Raw genomic sequence first — 11,846 nt, forward strand, 5'->3', positions numbered from 1 at the left:
ACGAGTCCCCGTGAGGCGGACGTTTTGCGGCCGCTTCGCAACGGGCGCGGTACCGCGTACCTTCACCGGATGGCAGCATTTCACATGTCAGACAGGCGAGGGCTTTGGGAGAGGCTTTGGAAGGAATACTTGTATTTACAGCGACTAAATACATTCACATAAAAAATACCCGGACAGGCAAACAGCGGTTGGAACTTTAAGGCAAACTGGTAGTCCTTCTTTCGCCGAGTCATCAGATCCCGTCAGGATACTTTGCAGGCCGACTTCAGCTTCTGGCTCTTCAGACCTGCAGGGCGGACGAGGCGAAGGGGTAAGTGCGGAATCGCGGCTGTAGACGAACGCGCAATCGACAACTCACTCTTGTTGTCCTCCGTGGCGACGGAGTCTCTGCTCTTGCTCGTCCTCGGCAGCTTCTTCCCCTTCCACCTGGGCGGAGGCGTCCCCTCGCCGGTATCCTGGACCTCCGCCTCGGCGGAACCCCCCGTAGAAGCCTTCTTCCTGGAGAGCCTCTGCACGAGCGACCGCCACTTCCCTTCCGGTCGCGGGAGGTCGTTGGGCGTCTGGAAGATGTCGCTCGGGGCGTCGGCGGCCCGCGGCCTCAGCGTGTCCACCCTCTCGCTGCTGGTCACCCGCGGACGCCCCGGCCCCGCCTCCTCCGGGGTGTCCGCCAGAACCGACCCCCGTCTGGGACCCGCCTCCTGCAGAGACCCCGTGGGTCTGGGCCGATCCCCAACCACCAGCAGGTACTTGGGGTTGTTGTACTTGTGCGCCGGGATCTGGATGTCGGCTTTGCGCGAGTCCCCGAGGGACACCTGGAAGCGGGACGTGGTGGCGGGCAGCGGCGGGCGCTTGGATCCCGCCCTGGAGCGCAGCGTGGCGGTGGCGGCGGCGGCGTCGTCGGGCGGGGACACGTTGAACTCCTTGAAGAGGTCCAAATTTTCGGAGACGGCGTAGAGCTCGCGGAAGTCGCGATCGAAGAACTCCACCACCTGGCCCGTCATCACCGTGATGGTGTTCCGGTCCATGCGGGACGTGGACCAGGAGAAACTGGTCAGCAAAACACATCCTCATTGGTCGAGAATTAGCAGACATAAACTATATAGCCTTTTTAACACATTTATTAACGGTATCTTGAATACGCGCTTGTTCATAATGCAATAATGATAATAAAATAATACTTTTTTTTTTTTTTTTTTTTAATCGCTACGTCTGACTCGGCAGAAGTTTTAAAAGTTTGAGGACGAGCCTCACCGGGAGGTTATTACGCGATTATTACTACGTGACGCCACTAGCGCTAGCACGCTACTCGGGCACCGCTAAGCGTTGCTACCACTGGATGATAGCATGAAACCACCACAGCTGGACTTTTTACGGATTTAGAAATGAGAAATCTACCCCTCCACCACTGCTGTATCCACGTGTAATAACCAAGATAAACTGTGTTCAGTTGTTATTAATGTGTAATTACGCCAGAGAGTGTAATAACTGTGTAATAAGCAGCTAGTTAGCTAGTTAGCTCACCTGTAGGAACCAAACATCACCTTGTCGCCGTCCACCAGCATGTACTTGCTGCAAACGGAGCCGGGGAGTCGGCCGAGCGACAGGTTGAGGCCCACGCCGCCCAGGGTTCTGGCCCGGATGTTCTGCGGCGGCGGAGAAGAACGTCGATCGGGAGAACGCAGACGTAATCAATCGGAGTGATCGACGGCGCCTCTCACCCGCAGGTGTCTGACGTCTATCTTCAACCGCGAGCACATGTCCAGGAAGTGCGGCACGCCGCCGGCGTCCAGCAGGATGTAGACGGGCACCGAGCGGCGCCACGACGCCTCCATCAGGTCCTGCAGGATCTGCACGTCCGTCAGCAGGTCCATCACTATGGCGATCACCTGGGAGGAGGCGGGATTATTGGATCATTAAATTAATTTTAGGAATAAGTTATCACTTATACAATCTATCTATCTATCTATCTATCTATCTATCTATCTATCTATCTATCTATCTATCTATCTATCTATCTATCTATATATATTTTTTTTTTTTGCTTAAATACAAACATATATATATATATATATATATATGTATGTATTTTAGCAAAAAACAAAGCCCTGAACATATAATAATAATAGTAATACATAAGAAATAATAATTAGTACTATTATTATAAAATACAATCAAAAATTTCCAGATAATATAATTGTCATTATTATTATTATCCTGGAAATTTTGATTGTATTTTATAATAATAATACTAATAAGTATGATTGTTATTATTATTATTATCCTGGAAATTTTGATTGTATTTTATAATAATAATACTAATAGGTATTATTGTTATTATTATTATTATCCTGGAAATTTTGATTGTATTTTATAATAATAATACTAATAGGTATTATTGTTATTATTATTATTATCCTGGAAATTTTGATTGTATTTTATAATAATAATACTAATAGGTATGATTGTTATTATTATTATTATCCTGGAAATTTTGACCGTATTTTATAATAATAATACTAATAGGTATGATTGTTATTATTATTATTATCCTGGAAATTTTGATCGTATTTTATAATAACAATAGATCATTATTCTTATAAAATACAATCAAAATTTCCTAGAATAATTAATCCCACAGTTTAGATAACTGAATGATCAATTAAAAACTGTTCTCCCCCCACAATTTTGTCCAGCTAAAATCCAAACGACTGAGAAATTCCAAATGTTGAGGATTGGGATTAGGATTAGGATTTGGGCAAGTATTCGGATTCTGATTCAGATTGGGATTAGGGTTACCGAAAGGGATGGGATTAGGATTCGGATTTGGATTGTCACTGCCATTCGGATTATGGTTAGGGTTACGATTCACATTCAGATTGGGATTAGGATTAAGGAAAGCGAAGGATTCAGATTAGGAATAGCGTAAGGGTCAGTATTAGGATTTATAGATATGGATTACAATTAGCATTAGGATTACGGCTCGGTTTAAGATTAGGATTAGGTTTAGAGTTGAGTCAAACCAAATCGGCTAACGTATGATTGAAGCCAGACGTCCATTCCCACTTCAACACAGTCGGCGTGCGTGCGCGTGTGTGTGTGTGTGTGTGTGTGTGTGTGTGTGTGTGTGTGTGTGTGTGCTGCATCAGGAGGCGAGGCCAGCAAACACGCACGCGTCCCTCGGCCACATCAGCGGACCTTTTAAATATTTACTAAAAGCACAAGCGCTCGGGACGAGTGAGTCACTTTGTCTGCGCCGCCATGGCAACCGCGGCGTGATTACATCACAGCGAATAAACACCGGCTTCCCTGGAAAAAAAAAAGTTTTCCATGGACGCCAAACGGCGTTTACAGGTCTGGGGGAATCTCCCGCTGCCCTGCCAGGGGCTGCGAACCCCAGGAAGAAATACAAATCTGCACAGACTCTGGATTAAAGATTATTGGGAAAATCCAGAAAAAGCCCGGATTAACAGGCGTTTTTTGGTTTCACCCGTCACACGCAGATAAGGATTACTGATAACAACAATAATAATAATCCATTTTATTTAAAGTGCCTCAGTCAACATTGGAAAACTAGGGTTAGGATCAGGGCGCGGATTGAGATTAGGATTAGAATCCGGAATCAGATTCGGATTTGGAAAATCATAGGCTCTGGGATCAGGTTTAGGGTCACTGTTCAGATTCAGATGGGATTAGTATGCAGGATTGAATTCAAGATGGGACCAGGATTAGACTTTGGGATTACGATTCGGGATCAAAGAAAATGTGGATTATTATTGTCATTGGGATTAGGTTTAGGGTTGTGACTCAAATTCAGATTCGGGATAGGATTAGGATTACAGTTCATGTATAAATTTGGATTAGGATTACAGTTCAAATACACTTCGGGATTAGGATTACAGTTCAGATTCTGGTAAGGATTAGGATGACAGTTCACATTCAGGTTAGGATTAGGTTTACAGTTCAGATTGGGATTACAGTTAGAATTAGTAGCTGGGTAAAGATTTGAACATGGATAAAATTTGGTTTAGGGTTGTGACTCAAATTCAGATTCGGGATAGGATTAGGATTACAGTTTATATATGAATTTGGATTAGGATTACAGTTCAAAAACATGTTGGGATTAGGATTACAGTTCAAATACATGTTGGGATTAGGATGACAGTTCAGATTCTGGTAAGGATTAGGATGACAGTTCAGATTCAGGTTAGGATTAGGTTTACAGTTCAGATTGGGATTACAGTTAGGATTAGTAGCTGGGTAAAGATTTGGACATGGATTAGGATTAGGTTTAGGATCGTGACTCAAATTCAGATTCGGATAAGGGTTTAGATTACAGTTCAGATTCAGGTGTTGATTAGGTTTACAGTTCAGATTGGGATTACAGTTAGGATTAGTAGCTGGGTAAAGATTTGAACATGGATTAGGATTAGGTTAAGGATCGTGATTAGGCTTTGGAATCTGATTTGGATTCAGATCAGGGTTGGGGTTGGGATTAGGTTTCGATTTCAGGTTTGGATTATGGTTTGGGGGTTGCGATTCACATTCAGATTAGGATCAAGACAAGTAATGATTCAGATTGAGATGGGGATTAGGATTAGGATTAGCGTGAGGCAGGACAAAAAAAAAACAGCTGACGCAGTTGGAACGGATGAGTCACCCGGAACAAAGTTCACGTGGAATCTAATCTGAAACCGAAAGAAACCCCGGAGGGTTCGAAACCCGTCTGGTCGTGAGGGTCGTCGGATCGCTAAGCCCCGCCCCCTCACACCTTGTAATAACCCCTTCCCGTGACCTTTGACCCCTGCCCCCCCCCCCCCACACCTTGGCGGCCTCCTGGATGAGCCTCCTCACCACCTCCTTCACGTGCGGCCCGCCGTCCTTGGGCGGGTGCGTGTGCACGGCCACGCGCGTCACGCCACGGAAGAATCCCGCCGCGGCCCAGCCGAGCTCCAGCGGCGGCACGTCCACGTCAGACGCCTGAGGCCAGTAGGTGGAGCGCTCTTCCGGGTCCGAGGGACCGGAAGCGGAAGCAGGACCGGAAGTGACGCCGTACGGTCGGAAGGCGCTCGTAAGCAGCTTGACCTCTCGCGCCGACAGGAAGTCGGTGGCTTTATCTTCGCGCAGGCGCGTTTTGAAGGCGCCGTCGCCGCCGCGTAGAAGCTCCTCCACGGCGGCGCGGTGGTTTTCGCTGTAATAAAACTCCGGCCGGTTCTCCGGGACCCCCGGCGAGATGTGTCCGTCCTCCAGGCACTGCAGCTGGGACGCGGCCATGGCGGCCCCGGCGGCCCCCCGCGGGGAGGGTGAGGGACCCGGCGGTGTGGAAGTTCCCGCACCTTCCGGTGCTTCTGCGGGAAAGGAGGAACGCGGAGGAGAAGAAATACAAGAAGAAAAAAAAAGAAAACGAAAATTACAGCGGTGCCTTCAGGGGGAATCGGAAATTTAAGTTGTTACGCGCGCCGCAGCGTCCTCTCTGCTGTTTTTGCCGATGTAATTTTATAGAGGTGGAAATTCGTGAAAAAACTAGCCAAAAGTCGCGTTTCGTGTCAAATATTTAAACAGACACGATAAAAAATGAACAGATAAGGCATTTGGCGCATTGATAAATCAACAAGACATTCACCTGCGGGTGAATCACTCGATGTGTCCGGAATTTACGATTTTTTCAGCCGGTACGTGAACGCACCACCCTCTCAGTCAAGGCGACGGGTCACAGTAACACAGTTTACTTTTCTTTTACTTTAACAAAACTTTGTTCCCGGAAACACCTTCCGAAGCGTTGGCCCGTTTTTTTTTTAAATTATTTACATTTAACATGAATATAACTAGAATGTATATTCATGTATATTCGTCTGTCTGGACTCATGCAGATATGTCATAGACCTAAATGACTTTTTTTGGCAAGAACAATGATTTTATTTTCATTAGATTCATATATTAATTGTACTAATACATTATATATTTTTTAATCATTGATTTATTTTTCTTTTTTTTTTTCCAAGCAGGGGAGCGCCGTCCAAACCAACAAGTTCATCCTCATTGTCACTTGGGGTAATTACAGTGTGTGTGTGTGTGTGTGTGTGTGTGTGTGTGTGATTTTTCTTAACAGGTTTTTAATAATGTAGCTGCAGCCGCCTTTGTGAGGCACGTCCAAAAATGAAGCACTTTTACTTCAGATCCCGCTTGTTGTATTTCCTCGATGGTTCTCGGATACCGACATCGTTGAAGGTTACTTCAGTACTTCTTCATTCCTAGACCTGACTCAACACACACACACACACACACACACACACACACACACACACACACACACACACGGACAAGCCCTGACAGAGACCTGTGTACGTGTAATATCACGGTCATGAAAGCATTTATCACACTGGGGTTACTCAAGAGCGCTGATTCACACTTCGTCACAGGTGTGTGTGTGTGTGTGTGTGTGTGTGTTTGTTTTGGGGTTCCCCCCCCAATATGAATGTGTGAACTATGTTTCTTCCTGTTGCATAAAGTTGTTGAGTAACACGTCGTCGTGGTTACGGCTGATCGCATGGAAAGGCCCCCTGACGTTTCACGTTTCCACGGCGATGTACAACAGTACTCGAGGCTTGTGGAAATCAAAGTTAAATGGCGTGTGTGTGTGTGTGTGTGTGTGTGTTCATGAGGTTCAGCTTACTAGAACACAAACACACTCGAGAACGCCCCTGTTGTTTGCACATATGTGGTGTGTTTCTCAGCGGGCGAGCATTTCTCGGCTCCCCCGCGGAGCCGAGGTCATGAAGAGCAGGAGATTAAATCCTGGAGGGAAACGTGAGATGTTTCGAGGAAACAACAGATTTTAATGAAAATAAAAGCATTATTGAAGAATCCATTCATAATATCAGCCATTTAAAAGATTCATATATATTAAAAAAACAACAATATATATATATATATTGATTATATTCACCTCCGTTTTAACGGAAGTCCCGTTTAGACGTTATAATATTAATGGAATTACCCAAAAATATAATATCCAGATTGCGTTTATACATGTTGCAGTTCTTCAGTTCGCCACTAGATGGCGCCAGACTACAGGGAAAACCCGTGCTCTCCTCGAAAATCAGTAATTAATTTTAACAATGATTAAACAATGAAAACAAAACCAACATAGATTTTTTTTGTTGCTAAATCGTATATTCATCGTATATTTATAATATTTTTTATTGATGACAAACTGTTTGCCGGCATGTTTATTAGTCGTCGGTTAATGTGAGGGAGATATTAAAACAAATAAATCAAATATAGAAGTCAATTCTGGGATCCCAGTAACAGCAAACCAAACTTAACAATATTTCTACAAGAAATGGATCAATACAGCACCACTATAAATGTAGTACGAACAAATATTATTTTTGGGAAAAAATGTTTTATATTTGTGTGTATGTGTAAAAGTGTTTTAGTATACTCTTTACTCTTTATGTTTTTTTTTATTTTCAGATATATTTGTGTTTCTCGTGGCAAAACGGATTTGTTATGTGTATATATGTATTAATTAAAAAAAAATATGAAAAAAAAATCGGGATCCTGCAGCCGGACCGGAAGTGACTTGATTACCTGCGCGTGGACCGGCATGCTCCACGGCGTCCGTGGGACGGACCCACTCGTGGAGACCGGCCAGGACCCAACATCAGGTAGAAGCGTGTGAGTGTGTGTGTGTGTGTGAGTGAGAGAGAGATACTCGCTGACTTCTGCTTTGGACTTTTGTTTTTATTCTTTCCAAACAAACTCGCAGTCTCGAGGGCACACGTGCACAGCAGGTGCACAGGTGTACGCGAGATACCGGAAGTAAAACCGGAAGTGCCGGCTGCAATCCCCGAGCATCCCCCCATGCGCCTATATTATTATTATTATTACTATTATTATAATTTATACTATTATTTAAATCATTATAGTTGGCGTTTTAATGGCCCTGACTACTTCCTGGATAGAGTTGAATGTGTGTGAGTGTGTGGCTTGTGTGTGTGTTCGCGCATTTGGTCTGTTTTTGTTCCAGCCTGCAATTCACCAAATGGCCGCTAGGGGGCAGAAGCGTCATTAATCCGAACATACACAATAATTATTGAATGGATGATAAATTTAAAATACGTTTCAATCAGTATTAAATAACTATAAAATCAATACTATGTATTTTAAATATGCTTAAAATTAGTATTGAATAGTTATTGGGTATATTTTCAGTATATTTTAAATAAGTATCAAATGATTACCAGATGAATATGAAATTTATATTGAATAAGCAAGGAGATAAAGTATTTAAAAAATATGTTAAATTAATTGAAAAAAAAATCATTTAAAATGTTATCTTTAATGCATATCATATTTACATGCCCAAAAATGCAAAAACAAAAAAAATCTACTGAAGACACCAGCTGTCGCCATGGAAACCTGTCGCAGGCTCCGGATTTGTTCAGTTAAAAATGAAAAAAAAAAAAAGGGTTTGGCTCCCAAGCTAGTGCTAGCTAGCGGCTAAGATTGGTTGGGAGTAAACAGTGGCATGGTGAGGCTTGCAGGAAGGGGCGGGGCCAAACTGGACGCCGGCCTGCTGGATGTGTGTGTATTTTTGTATTTTTTGTATTTTTTTCCCAGCCCGATGTACCACACACACACACACACACACACACACATACAGCACCGAAGGGACCCTGACAAAACATGCGGCGCCATGAATAATGGATGTCAACACAGATGTTCGGCAGTGTGAGCGGGCGTCATGACAAACGCTCAATGAAATGATTACCAGCATCACACACACACTCACACACACACACACACTCACAGAGGAAAGAAGTGCTGAGCTATTGACTTGGTTAAAAAAAAAAAAGCAGTGCGGTGTGACCTCACTTGGCCCAAAAGCTTTTCTGCAAAGCACCGTTTAACACACCGTGTGTGTGTGTGTGTGTGTGTGTGTGTGTTCATGCACAGGTAGGTCAGGCCCGTGGGTGTCGATGAGTCCGCAGTCGGTAGGAAAAAAATAAATTCAGCTGGGATGTCCATTAATGCTCGGCGGTGAGATCCGTCAACTTTCTCAGGAAGTAAACAAAACAAAACAAAAAAAATAGGCGACAGGAAGTTCCCGATCACAAACAAAACAAGGAGAGAGCTTCTGCAGGAGGCTTCTCTCCATCTTCTGGAGGAAAAACCCCATGGCCGTCCCTTGGCTGCTGCGGTAGCTCAGCTCCGAGGAGACCCAACGGGGAACACGTCCGACGGCGGAGATGTTTGAAGATCCAGACGTGTGACGGCAACAGGCGTCTGGAGATCTGGACTCGTCGTGGATCCAGACCTCCGATAGATGTCTGAAGGTTAGAGACTTAATTTATAGGTGTGTGACGTTCTAGACATCTGGAGCTATAGGCACCTGGTGGTCGTAGACGTCCGTCTGTGGACCGTACCAAATCCCGCGTGGAGGGGGAGCTCATCCGGGGTGTGATACACCTTCACACTCCACTGCTGCGTCCGCTTAGAATCACCATCTCCGTGGTCTCCGCTGTCCCTCTGATCTGCTCCTGGACCTGCGGGGCGAGGAGGAGGTGAGGGGTGACAGATGGACAAGCAGCAGACAGGTTCTCCTGCTGAGACGTGCAGGAGACGGCCTGTGCCTGGCATTTAATTATGGCCGCCGCGGGGTCTTCATGCGTCTCCACAGAGACGGAGGAGACTAAACTAAACCTGGACCGAACCATTTCTATTAACGAGGACAAATATCAAATCTATAAAGTACATCTCATCTAAACAATTATTAAATGACAATTAAACTAAACAAATACTGGAAAGAATAACCTGGACTAATTTATTTACAGGGCTAAAAATGACCATATACTCTCTGAACCATGACTTAACCAGGACCAAACCATTACTATTAACGGGGCTAAATAATGACTATATAAACTCTGAAACACAACTTAACCAGGACTTAACCATTTCCATTAACAGGGCTAAATAATGACTACATAAACACTCAACCATGACTTAACCAGGACTAAATCATTACTATTAACCAGGCTAAACCATTACTAAAGGTAAACTAAATCATGACTGAATCTGGACCAAACCATTTCTATTAACAAGGACAAATATCAAATCTATGAAGTACATCTCATCTAAACAATTACTAAATGACAAATAAACCAAACAAATACTGAACCAGCAGTTATGAAAGAATAAACCTGGACTAATTTATTTACAGGGCTAAATAATGACGATATAATCTCTGAACCATGACTTAACCAGGACTAAACCATTACTGTAGGTAAACTAAATAATGACTGAACATGGACCAAACCATTTCTATTAACAGGGCGAAATAATGACTATTTTAACACTCAACCATGACTTAACCAGGACTGAATCATTACTGTTAACAGGACTAAACCATTACTATCGGTAAGCCAAATAATGACTGAACCTGGACCAAACCATTTCTATTAGCAGGGCCAAGTAATGACTCAACCAGGACTAAACCATTACTATAAATTGGACTAAACCATTTCTGTAAACATGGCTAAACAACGACTAAACCATTTCTAAAGTCGTACTAAACCAGGACTCAACCAGTCCTAAATACATTTATCTCAGTTCCGGATGTTCTCTCTTCTTCTTTGGTGATGTCACCGCTTTATTATCGCCCCCGGCAACGCCAGCCATCTTTCTGCTCGTTAGCGCTGACATGAGGCGGTGAGTCACCTGCGGCGCCGCCCGGATGGCGAGCTGTCAGGCTAGCGGGCTAGCGGCGGGAGGCGGCGTCCAGCAGGGGGTGCCGCTGGGGCCACGCCCCTTTCCGTTTGATTGACAGTTCACAGGGATGAGCGTTGAGTGCACACACACACACACACACACACACACACACACCCTTCATGATTGACTGATGAAGCTCACCTGAACCCGTCTGCTCCGCCGCCTCAGCCATCACCTGACGGATGATATATCTCACACACACACACACACACACACACACACACATATACACACACATACACACACACGTCATTTCCATCTACTTCATTTTGATTTTGATCAAACAGAGATTTATGAACTGTCTGAACCAGACCTTTCCTCGCTCCTTCACACACACACACACACACACACACACACACACACACGTACGCAGTACCGAAGGCACATTTAAATCACTCTTTGTCTACTTTAATGTTATGGAATATTGAAAAGCACTCATTTATAATCTATTGGATCACACACACACACACACACACACACACACACACACACACGTGCGATCATAAGTATATGAATTAGCCCAAGTCAGACATTTTGCCTGTCGCCCTTTCTGAGTTGTCGGTTAAAAACAACAAACAAACAAACGCAATTTTCCAATTTAGATGGCGCCGTCTGGCTCCGCCCCCTGCCATGCGGGCCGCCGACATGTTATTATTTCCCACGACAGGAAGTCCCTTTTACACTTTTGCGAGGAGTCAACGTGACCGTCGTGCATAAAGAGCGCTCGCCCTTTGCTTCCCGGGCGCCCCCCCCCACGAGACGACCTTCCCGGTTGTGTGTGTGTGTGTGTGTGTGTGTGTGTGTGTGTGCACACCAGATAAGGGGACGACCGCGGCGCCATTTATTTGTCACCTGCGACTGTGCACAAATGGTGTGAGTAACACGCCGCTAACGCCGCCAGTGGCCAGAACACTTCCTGTGAGCTTCTGCTAACAGGAAGATGTTAGCTTATCAAAATTAGCTTATCAAGCTTATCAAGCTAACAGGTGCTAACAGGAAGCTGTTGAAGCTGCCGGATGATTGACAGATGCCAGTTCAGGGTTGACATATGGTAGCACACAGCTAACAGTGGCTAA

At 44.7% G+C, this 11,846-nt stretch overlaps 1 protein-coding gene across 1 annotated transcript; it reads right to left on the reverse strand.

Annotated features, from left to right (window-relative positions):
- Positions 1-103: 103 nt before the first annotated feature.
- Positions 104-5,378, reverse strand: sack1fb (scaffolding CK1 anchoring protein Fb). The gene is made up of 5 exons (XM_086156434.1): positions 4,822-5,378; positions 1,719-1,886; positions 1,522-1,643; positions 359-1,047; positions 104-286 (listed from the first exon to the last, which is right to left on the reverse strand). The coding sequence occupies exons 1-5, from the start codon at positions 5,269-5,271 to the stop codon at positions 243-245; spliced, it is 1,473 nt and encodes a 490-aa protein (XP_086012560.1). The 5' UTR covers positions 5,272-5,378; the 3' UTR covers positions 104-242.
- Positions 5,379-11,846: the final 6,468 nt, after the last annotated feature.

The sequence above is a fragment of the Fistularia commersonii genome, chromosome 12 (assembly GCF_037954325.1).
Source record: "Fistularia commersonii isolate RoL2024-O1a breed Wild chromosome 12, RoL_Fcom_v1.0, whole genome shotgun sequence".
In the NCBI taxonomy this organism is placed as follows: Eukaryota; Metazoa; Chordata; class Actinopteri; order Syngnathiformes; family Fistulariidae; genus Fistularia; species Fistularia commersonii.